We start from the raw sequence: 11,135 nt of genomic DNA on the forward strand, positions 1-11,135 counted from the left end.
GAGCTCCTGCCTAGAATCCCCCAGTGAGGGGCTGGGGGCGTGGCTCAGTGGTAGAGCTCCTGCCTAGAATCCCCCAGTGAGGGGCTGGGGGCGTGGCTCAGTGGTAGAGCTCCTGCCTAGAATCCCCCAGAGAGGGGCTGGGGGCGTGGCTCAGTGGTAGAGCTCCTGCCTAGAATCCCCCAGAGAGGGGCTGGGGTTGTGGCTCAGTGGTAGAGCTCCTGCCTAGAATCCTTCAGGCCACCTCTTCATGCCCGCCTGGTTTGTGTCTCTGGGGTATACTGAAGCCAAGTATGATGGTGCAAACCTGTCATCCCAGCACTCTGAAGGCTAAGTCAAGAGAACCACAAATTCAAAACCTGTCTGGGCAACTTAATGAGACCCTGATTTATTACATCATTAAACAATCAATCATCAATCAACAAGCTGAGTGTGTTGGAACATGCCTTCAATTCTAGTACTTATGAAGTGGAAGCAGGAGAATCAGGAGTTCAAGGTTACCCTGGTCTTAATAGTGAGTTTAACCCAGTCTGAGCTACATGAGACCCTGTATCAAAAAGAAAAGAAAAGAAAAAAAAACAGGCCAAGGTAGGAGGATCACTGTGAGTTTGAGGCCAGCTTGAGACTACATAGTGAATTCCAGATCAACCTGAGCTAGAGCGAGACCCTACCTCAAAATGAAAGAAAGAAAGAAAGAAAGAGAGAGAGAGAGAGAGAGAGAGAGAGAGACAAAGACAGAAAGATAGAAAGACAGAAAGAAAGAAAGAAAGAAAGAAAGAAAGAAAGAAAGAAAGAAAAGTATATGCTGATCGCTTGTCCTCTCTTCACAGGAGCAGCAGGTGGTGGTCTCGGAGGGCCTGGGGGTCTCGGTGGAGCAGGTGTTCCAGGCGGTGTAGCAGGTGTGTTGCCCATCCCAGCATGGGCTGGGGGAGGGGGGTAGCAGCGGAGACCCCTGCACAGTCCCTCCTTGAGTCCCTCTGTGTCCCTAGGAGCCGGCCCTGCTGCAGCCGCAGCCGCTGCCAAAGCTGCCGCCAAAGCCGCCCAGTATGGTAAGCAAGGGCTGGGTCTGGGGGAGTCTCTGGCCAGTCAGCCTATACCTAGTGTCTCTAACCTGTACCTGAATCCCTGCGGCCCCACCCACTTCTGGCCCCTGGGTGGCTAGCGCCCTTGAAGGGACCTGGAAGCTCAGAGATTACCACTCATAGGGTCTGGTTACACTGTTGTGACTAGCGTTTAATGTTTGGCTCTCTATCTCCACAGGCCTGGGCGGAGCCGGTGGGCTGGGACCCGGTGGACTAGGAGCTGGGGGACTTGGGGCAGGAGCAGGAATCCCTGGTGCTGGGGGCTTTGGAGGTAAGAGTTAGTAAGTGAGGTGTGTGGGAGAGAGAAAGAACATCCCCCATAGAGGAGCCAGGGACATGGTAGAGAGCTTGCTTGGCCTGTGCAAAACTCTAGGGTCGATCCCCAGTACTGGGGGAAAACAGTAAAAGGCTATTGGAGGATGAGTAGAAGCTCAGTGATTAAAGATGCTTGCTTGGGGCTGGAAAATTGCTTAGTGGTTAAGGAACTTGCCTACAAAGCCAAAGGACTCAGGTTCGATTCCCCAGGACCCACATGAGCCAGATGCACAAGGGGAGGTACATGCATCTGGAATTTGTTTGCAGCAGCTGGGGGCCCAGGTGCACCCATTCTACCTCTCTCTCTCCCCCCTCCTCACCCGTTTTTCTCTCTCTCTCTCAAATAAAGAAAAAAAATTAAAGATGCTTGCTTGCAAAGCCTATTGGCCTAGGTTCACTTCCCCAGTACCCACATAAAGCCAGATGTGCAAGGTGAGGGATGCATCTGGAGTTCATTTGCAGTGGCCAGAGGCCCTGGCACACCCATTTATATTCTTGCTCTCTCGCTGTCTTTCAAATAATAAATAAATTAGGTTTTTGTTTGATTTTTTTTGGGGGGGGGGTTGCGAGGTAGGGCTCACTCTGGCCCAGGCTGACCTGGAATTCACTATGGAGTCTCAGGGAGGCCTTGAACTCATGGCGATCCTCCTACTTCTGCCTCCCCAGTGCTGCTGGGATTAAAGGTGTTCGCCACCATGCCCAGCTTAATAAAATAGATTTTTAAAAAATTGTTGTTATTTCTTCATACTTATTTGAGTGCGACAGAGAGAGAAAGAGGGGGAGAGAGGGAGAGAGAACAGACACACCAGGGTCTCCAGCCACTGCAAACGAACTCCAGACACGTGCGCCCCCTTGTGCATCTGGCTAACGTGGGACCTGGGGAATCGAGCCTCGAACCGGGGTCTTTATGCTTCACAGGCAAGCGCTTAACCGCTAAGCCATCTCTCCAGCCCAATAAGATAGATTTTTAAAGTCTGTCAGAAGTATGGGTGGATGGAGGAGGGGTGGGGGATGAGTAAGGGGAAGAAGTTGATGAGTAGATCAGCAGAAAGGACCTGAGTGCTGGAGGGAGGAGGCATTCCTGAGCCCTCCTGTGTCCCCTCCCTCCAGGTGTGTCTCCAGCTGCAGCCGCTAAAGCAGCGAAATATGGTAAGTACCCCCCCCCCGATGCCCTCCTGCCCAGACCTGCGCTGCAACCCCTATGGCCCACCCCCGCCCCAGCTCACGGTACTCCTGAAGGTCCTGTCCAGAATGGCAGAACCCGTCTACCTGTACCATGTCCTGACCTCCCTCTGTCCTCTGCACAGGTGCTGCTGGCCTTGGAGGGGTCCTAGGAGCCAGGCCATTCCCAGGTGGAGGTATGGGCAGCTCTGATGTGTGGCACTCAGCTCTGCCTAGGGCTACCTGTCTGGCTAGCAGTGGGACTCCCAGACCCTGTGTCCACATGAGAACCCAAGGTTGAGGGGTGGACAGGCCACTTTAGGCAAAGGGACTGGCACCAGGGTTAGGGACAGTGCTGGTCAGGCTCAGAGAGAGAGCTACGGGGCGCCATGCAAGGATGTTATACAGGAGCAAACTTAGTTGAGAAAGTGGCTGTTAGGCCGGGTGTGGTGGTGCAGAGGTGGGAGGAGCGCCGTGAGTTCGAGGCCACCCTGAGACTCCATAGTGAATTCCAGGTCAGCGTGGGCTAGAGTGAGACCCTACCTTGAAAAAAAGAAAAAGAGAGAGTGAGGAAGGAAGGAAGGAAGGAAGGAAGGAAGGAAGGAAGGAAGGAAGGAAAAGAGAGAGGCTGATTGGGGCTAGAAAGGTCAGTGACTATTAAAGCCTGCCTGACCACTTTAACTCCCAAGTCATCACATAAATAAGATAGACACAAAAAAGTCATGCTAGCGTCTGGTGTTCATTTACAGCACCACACACACACACACACACACACACACACACGTGTGCAAATCAAGAAATCAAAAGTGGCTGTCATGGGGTGGGGGTGGGAAGAAGGTGGTCTTAGACACCCCCAGCACCCACTGCCAACCCCAAATCTCTCCTATTAGGAGTGGCAGCAGCAAGACCCGGCTTTGGACTGTCTCCCATCTACCCAGGTATGCCCAAGTGCCCCGAGACCCGACAGCTCTGTTCGAAGCTCTGCTAGAATCTTCCTTCCCTCTCACTCCATTAGCTCAGATGGTCTGAGCCAATGTCTAGAGGAGGCCTGACTTCCAGCTGACGCAGGGCCTCCCCTCATTCTGTCTCCTTCCTAAAAGCAGGAGAAATCACACCAATTTGTTGTTGTTGTTGTTTTGCTTTGTTTTTCAAAGTAGGGTCTCGCTCTGGTCCAGGCTGACCTGGAATTCACTATGTAGTCTCAGGGTGGACTCAAACTCACAGCAATCCACCTACCTCTGCCTCCCAAGTGCTGGGACTAAAGGCGTGTGCCACCGTGCCCAGCTTTTATACCAACTTTCTTTAATACGTTTGAAAAACTATTTTATTACTTATTAGAGAGAAATGGGCATAACCGGGGCCTCCAGCCGCTGCGAACAAACTCCAGTCACATGCACCACCTTGTGCATCTGGCGTACATGGATGCTGGGAAGTTGAACCTGGGTCCTTAGGCTTCATAGGCAAGCGCCTTAACCTCCAAGCCATCTCTCCAGCCCCACAATAACTCTAAAAAAAAAGTCAAACCTCTCAGGATCCCTGAGAGTCAAATGGCTTCCCCACAGTGTCCCACCTGACACAAACTGAAATTGAGAGACTGCTTAGGGACTGCTCCAAGGTCATGCAGTGAGAGCCAAGACAGAACCCAGAGTTCCTGGCATCCAGGCCCAGGACTTGACCCTTCTCACACCACACATCTTACCCCAGTCAAGGGGGGCTTGATGGGCTCCCAGAAGTAGGCACACTGACAGCCTTTCTCCTTACCTCATAGGTGGCGGTGCTGGAGGCCTGGGAGTTGGTGGTGAGTCTATATTTAAAAGCCATCTCATAAGCCAGGCATGGTGACACTGGCTTGTGACCCCAACACTGGGAAGGATGAGGCAGGAGGAAGAAAAGTTCAAGACCAGCCTGGGCTATAGAGGGAGTTCTGGGTTAGCCTGGGCAACTTAACCAGACTCATTCTCAAAGTTTTCAAAAGTTTTTTAATTTATTTATTATAGAGAGGGAGAAAAAGTGAGGAAGAGGCAGAGAAGGAAAAAATGGGTGTGCCAGGACCTCCAACCTTTGCAAACAAACTACAGATGTATGTGCCACCTTGGACACCTGGCTTATGTGGGTCCTGGGGAATCAAATCTAGGCTTCACAGGAAAGTGCCTTAACCACTAAGCCATCTCTCCAGCTCCAAATATTTTTATTTGTTTATTTGAGAGAGAAAGAGAAAGCATGGGCATACCAGGGCCTCCTGCCACTGCAAACCAACTCCAGGTGCATGCAATACTTTGTGCATCTGGCTTTGCATGGGTACTAGAGAACTGAGCCCAGGCTGGTACACGTTGCAGGCAAGCGCCTTTAAACACTGAGCAATCTCTCCAGCCCTCAAAATTTTTAAAAAATGCACTATGGAGTCTCAGGGTGGCCTCAAACTCACCACGATCCTCCTACCTCTGCCTCCCGGCTGCTGGATTAAAGGTGTGTGCCACCATGCCTGGCACTTTTTTTTTTTTATTTTGGAGGTAGTCTCACTGTTGCCCAGGCTACCTGGAATGCACTCTATAGTCTCAGGGTGGCCTCGAACTCAATGGTGATCCTTCTACCCCCTGCCTCCCAAGTGCTGGGACTAAAGGCATGAGCTACTGCACCCAGCTATGCCTGACATTTAAAAATGCATTTTTTTGTTGTTGTTTTTTGTTTTTTGTTTTTCGAGGTAGAGTCTCACTCTAGCTCAGGCTGACCTGGAATTCACTATGGGAGTCTCAGGATGGCCTCGAACTCACAGCAATCCTCCCACCTCTGCCTCCCGAGTACTATAAAAATGCATTTTTAAGGGCTGTGAATGTAAGTCAGTGTTAGGATTCCCCCAGGGAGAAGCTGGGGGCATGGCTCAATGCCAGAGCACTTAGCTAGCAGGCACTAGTCCCTGGGTTCCAGCCTCAGTACTACAAAGAAAAGAAAGAGGGAAGGAGGGAAGAAAAAAGACAGAGAGAAAAGCTGGCTGTGGCGGCACACGCCTTTAATCCCAGCACTTGGGAGACAGAAGTAGGAGAATCACTGTGAGTTTGAGGCCCCCCCCCCGAAAAAAAAAAAACTCCATAGTGAATTCCAGGTCGGCCTGGGCTAGAGTGAGACCCTACCCCAAAAAACCAAAAAGAAAAGAAAAGAAAAACCAAGGGAAAAAAAGAAAGAGAAAAAGAAAGAAAGGAAGGAAAAAAGGGAGGGAGGGAGGAAATGAGGGAAGAAAGGAAATACAGAGAGAGAGAGCGATGGAAGTTGATAGATAGATGATAGATAGATAGATAGATAGATAGATAGATAGATAGATAGATAAACTTGATCTCTGGCTTGGCTCTGGAGGCGAGGGATATGGTGGACAAGAGGTGTGGCTGGGCAGGCCAATGAGCAAGGAAGTCTTGAGAAACTACATATACAGGGCGAGACAGGCACATAGTGAGGATGTTTGGGGGGGCAGCAGGGGAGCCCAGCCCCCTCCCCAGTCTCATCCTCCCCTCTCTACACCCTGCAGGAAAACCTCCCAAGTCTTACGGAGGAGCCCTTGGTGCCCTGGGATATCAAGGTAATTAGATACTCAATCCCTGGTGGAGGCAGGGAAGTCAGGGGCCACCAGCCTGGCCTTGGAAGAGACGTTCCACTTGGACCAGCATCATAGAGAGTGGGACGGTTCCCAACCAATCTGTTCTACCACCCTCTCCACCTTTACCCAAGACCCCTAGCTGGTGCCTACCTCCACCTGTGTAGAGGAGCCGGGAAGGGACCTGGAAGGACAGGGAAGTCAATGGATGGGAGGAACACCCAGCGTGAACTTACTTCCTAGATAGGTGTCTGTCTCCCTGTCCATCTGCTCCGAGTCACCAGGTGGCGCAAATGAGCCACACCTAGCTCAGTGGGGCACTGAAACTACCCAGTCTGCAGCACCTCCCTGCCTCAGGCTGAGGCTAGGAAACCACAGATTTGCCAAGTGAGGGAGTGGTTGGTGGAGCAAGCCTGAGATCCCAGCCATGTTGCAGGCTGAGGCAGGAGAGTCGTGAGTTTGAGGCCAGCCTGGGCTACCTAGTTAGACTATCTCAGCAACACAGTCTCCAGAGGGGCGGGGGGGGGGGGGAGAGAAAATCAATTCAATCAAACCTTCAGAAGTGGGCAGGAGCCCTGGGTTCCAGGTCAAGGTCAGAGACTACGTGGATAAGACCCCCATCCCTCTCTCTCTCTGAGCCTCAGCTCTATTTTTCTTTTTCTCCTTTTTATTATTTATTTGTTTATTATTATTGTTATTTTCTTTTGGTTTTTTGAGGTAGGGTCTAGCTCTAGTCCAGGCTGACCTGGAATTCACTATGGAGTCTCAGGATGGCCTCAATCACGGCGATTCTCCCACCTCTAGTCTCTCAAGCACTGGGATTAAAGGCGTGCGCCACCACACACTGCTATTTTTTTTCTTTTTCTTTTTTTTTAAAAAATTTTTATTTATTTATTTGAGAGCGACAGACACAGAGAGAAAGACAGATAGAGGGAGAGAGAGAGAATGGGCGCGCCAGGGCTTCCAGCCTCTGCAAACGAACTCCAGACGCGTGCGCCCCCTTGTGCATCTGGCTAACGTGGGACCTGGGGAACCGAGCCTCGAACCGGGGTCCTTAGGCTTCACAGGCAAGCGCTTAACCGCTAAGCCATCTCTCCAGCCCAATTTTTTTTTTTCTTTCTTTACTTTTGGTGGGTGGGATTTGAAGCAAGGTCTCACCCTAGCCCAAGCTTAACTGGAACTCACTCAGCAGTCCACACTGACCTCAAACTCATTGCTATCCTACCTCAGCCTCCCAAGTGCTAGAACTAAAGACCTACACCACCATTCCCAGCTCCTCCCCCCACCCCCAGGTCTGTCTTCTATTTTAGAAGAGGAGTCGCACACGGTAGTCTCAGGGTGGCCTTGAACTCACGGCAATCCTCCTACCTCTGCCTCCCAAGACCAAGCTCCTCATTATTTGTTTATTTTGATTATTTGGGGGAAGGGTCCTTTTTTATGAGACAGGACCTCACTCTGGATCCCAAGCTGACCTAGAACTCACTATGTAGCCGAGGCTGGCCTCAATCCCACAACAATCCAATGCCTTAGCTTTAAAAAAAAAAAAAGAAAAACCTTTTAAAATTTTTATGTTTATTTATTTATGAGAGAGGGAGAGAGTGGGGACGCCAGGGCCTCCAGCCACTGCAAACGAACTCCAGACACATGTGCCCCTTGTGCATCTGGCTAACGTGGGTCCTGGGGAATTGAACCTGGTTCCTTGGGCTTTGCAGGCAAGCGCCATAACCGTTAAGCCGTCCCTCCGGCTGTGCGTTGGCCTTTTGAGTGCTGAGACTACCGGTGTGCAATCATGCCTAGCATAATTTGCCCGTTTTATTTTGAGATCCAGCCTTGCTCCTTAGCTCAGGCAGCCAGTGAACCTGAGATCCACCCTGCCAAGTAACTGGGATTGCAGACACGCACCCCTGAGGCCCAGCTCCCAGTTAAGAGTTGATGTGGTTCTCAGAGTTTGTCCTCTGCCATGGCCCGGGTTCTTTCAGTTTCTGTAAGCCCTGGATTGAGGGAGGCAGGCAGAGCAGGCAAGAGCTTGAGAAGGGGCCAAACTCACTGCTGTTGCTTGTTCTCCTCCCTCTACCCCATCCCATCCCATCCCATCCCATCCCTCTCCGGACCCAGGTGGAGGCTGCCTGGGCAAATCCTGTGGCCGGAAGAGGAAGTGAACTTCCTGAGACCCCTGACTCGCGACCTCATCAACGTTGGTGCTACTGCTTGGTGGAGAATGTAAACCCTCTATGACCAGCCCCCCCCCCCCCGCCTCATCCCCCAACTCCCACCCGGGAGGGGACGGCAGGCCAGCGATGTTTGGAAACCCACAGGGCAAGGAAATCAGAGAACAGTGGCCATGTGCTCCGACCAGAAAGCCCCCCATCCCCCCCACAACATCACAGGCCAGGGCAGGTGGGCTCACCCGGGTGCCCCCCCATCCCTTCCCACCCAGGAGCTCCCCCCTGAACACAGTCTCCATCTCCAAGGAAAATTGGTGCTACATGTTGGTGTTTCCTCTTCCTGGGGGGAAGGAGGAGGGAAGGGTGGCCCAGGGGACTCCCTCCCTGTGGACCCTCTGTAAAGATGGTGCTCACATTTGCTGGGCAGTCCCACCTTCCCCTGCCCACCAGGAGCCTTCCCTGGCTGTGTCCAGTTGGTACCCAAAGCACCCAAACCCTCAATGCTGGATTTGGTCATACCATTTTCCTCTCTCTCTCTTTCTCTCTCTCTCTCTCTCTCTCTGGGTCCTCTTGGTGCTGTCTTCCCCTTACCAAAGGCTGTGATGTGGGCACATTGGAGTCACAACACTCCACCCACACTGGGAATAGCTCACTTGCTCTTGTGGAATCCACCTGCCCATCCGTCCATCCATCCGTCCGTCCATCCTTGTCCGCAGTTGACTGCCTGGGCACACCCACCATCAACCTGGTTCATCTGGCATGATGGCCTGTGCCCTCTCCCATCCCGCCACATGCCAGCTCAATGCTGGCCCAGGGTGTGATGGGCTGTGCGGGCTGGGGCAGAAATGTCCCTCCCCACATGCAGTACTGTATCCCCTGTCCCCTAAAGCCACTGTATACCACCAGAGCATGTCTCACCCCTTCCCACCCATCTCTTTGTGTCTCGCTGTGATAGATCAATAAATATTTTATTTTTTGTCCTGGATATTTGGGGAATATATTTGATTGTTGATGTGCTCTTGGGGTTTTATTTTTGTGATTAATTGAAAACAAAAACATCTTTTTTTTTTTTTTTCTAATCTGGGGAGCTGTAGCCTCAGGAGAAAATTCATTTTAATCACTTTGATATAACTCTGGATGAAACACACATTTAAAAAAAAATAAGAAAAGAGAATTAACTGCTTCAGAAAAGATTAATAAATGAAAACCTTTTAAAGGAAATTGGGTTTCCTTGTGTTTTGTCATCTTTGTCATCTGCCTTCAACTCCTGGCTCTGTGGGGAACATCGAGTTCTGATGCGGGAAACCTCCACTTCCCAGACTGTGTAGGGGAGGCTTCTGACCCAGCAGGTCCTGAAAGCATGGTTCAGCCTTAGCATGCCTCTCCAAAATCTCCCAGTCAGGGACTGGGGGTGTGGCTCAGTGGTAGAGCAGTTACCTAGAATCCCCAGTGAGGGGCTGGGGGCGTGGCTCAGTGACAGAGCACCTGCCTAGAATCCCCCAGTGAGGGGCTGGGGCCGTGGCTCAGTGGTAGAGCTCCTGCCTAGAATCCCCCAGTGAGGGGCTGGGGGCGTGGCTCAGTGGTAGAGCTCCTGCCTAGAGTCCCCAGTGAGGGGCTGGGGGTGTGACTCAGTGGTAGAGCTCCTGCCTAGAATCCCCAGTGAGGGGCTGGGGGTGTGACTCAGTGGTAGAGCTCCTGCCTAGAATCCCCCAGTGAGGGGCTGGGGGCCTGGCTCAGTGGTAGAGCTCCTGCCTAGAATCCCCAGTGAGGGGCTGGGGGCGTGGCTCAGTGGTAGAGCTCCTGCCTAGAATCCCCCAGTGAGGAACTGAGGGGTGTGGTTCAGCGGTAGAGCACTTGTCTAGTGTCACGGTTTAGATGTGTCTCATAGCCAGGCGTGGTGGCGCACACCTTTAATCCCAGCACTCGGGAGGCAGAAGTAGGAGGATCGCCATGAGTTCAAGACCATCCTGAGACTACACAGTGAATTCCAAGTCAGCCTGGGCTACAGCAAGACCCTACCTCGAAAAACCAAAAATAAATCAAATAAATGTGTTTCACTAGTCAGGGCTGGAGAGATGGCTCAGCAGTTAAGGCGCTTGCCTGCCAAGCCTGATGATCCAGGTTTGATTCTCCAGTACCAATGTAAATCCAGAGGCACAAAGTGGCTCATGCATCTGGAGTTCGTTTGCAGTGGCAGGAGGCCCTGGTGCACCCATTCTCTCCCTCTCTCTCACTTTCTGTCTCTCTTCTTTCTAATTCTCTCTTTCTCTCTCTTTTTTTTTTTTTGGTTTTTCAAGGTAGGGTCTCACTCTAGCCCAGGCTGACCTGGAATTCACTATGGAGTCTCAGGGTGGCCTTGAACTCACGGCAATCCTCCTACCTCTGCCTCCCGAGTGCTGGGATTAAAGGCATGAGCCACCATGCTCGGCTTCTTTCTCTTTTTCTGTTTACAAATAAAAAAAAATTTTTTTTTTTTGGTTTTTTGATATAGGGTCTCATTCTAGCCCAGGTTGACCTGGAATTCACTATGTAGTCTGAGGGTGGCCTCAAACTCCTAACTCCTACCTCTGCCTTCCAAGTGCTGGGATGAATGGTGTGTGCCACCACACTCAGCAAAATAATTATTATTTTTTAATATGTTATTCATTTTTATTTATTTATTTGAGAGTGACAGAGGGAGAAAGAGGCAGAGAGAGAGAGAGAATGGATGTGCTAGTGCATCTGCAAATGAACTCCAGACGTGTGCGCCCCCTTATGCATCTGGCTAACGTGGGTCCTGGGGAATTGAGCCTCAAACTGGGGTCCTTAGGCTTCACAGGCAAGCGCTTAACC

At 51.4% G+C, this 11,135-nt stretch overlaps 1 protein-coding gene across 1 annotated transcript in view; it reads left to right on the forward strand.

Annotated features, from left to right (window-relative positions):
• The window catches only part of Eln (elastin), a 49,161-nt gene extending 39,637 nt beyond the window's left edge, over positions 1-9,524 (forward strand). The window contains exons 30-38 of the mRNA XM_045143275.1: positions 828-896; positions 987-1,046; positions 1,258-1,350; positions 2,505-2,543; positions 2,702-2,752; positions 3,446-3,493; positions 4,324-4,353; positions 6,073-6,123; positions 8,254-9,524. Of these exons, the coding sequence (XP_044999210.1) occupies positions 828-896; positions 987-1,046; positions 1,258-1,350; positions 2,505-2,543; positions 2,702-2,752; positions 3,446-3,493; positions 4,324-4,353; positions 6,073-6,123; positions 8,254-8,297 (485 nt within the window). The 3' untranslated portion in view covers positions 8,298-9,524. The remainder of the gene's footprint in view (positions 1-827; positions 897-986; positions 1,047-1,257; positions 1,351-2,504; positions 2,544-2,701; positions 2,753-3,445; positions 3,494-4,323; positions 4,354-6,072; positions 6,124-8,253) is intronic.
• Positions 9,525-11,135: the final 1,611 nt, after the last annotated feature.

This window comes from Jaculus jaculus, chromosome 2, assembly GCF_020740685.1.
Source record: "Jaculus jaculus isolate mJacJac1 chromosome 2, mJacJac1.mat.Y.cur, whole genome shotgun sequence".
Classification (NCBI taxonomy): Eukaryota; Metazoa; Chordata; class Mammalia; order Rodentia; family Dipodidae; genus Jaculus; species Jaculus jaculus.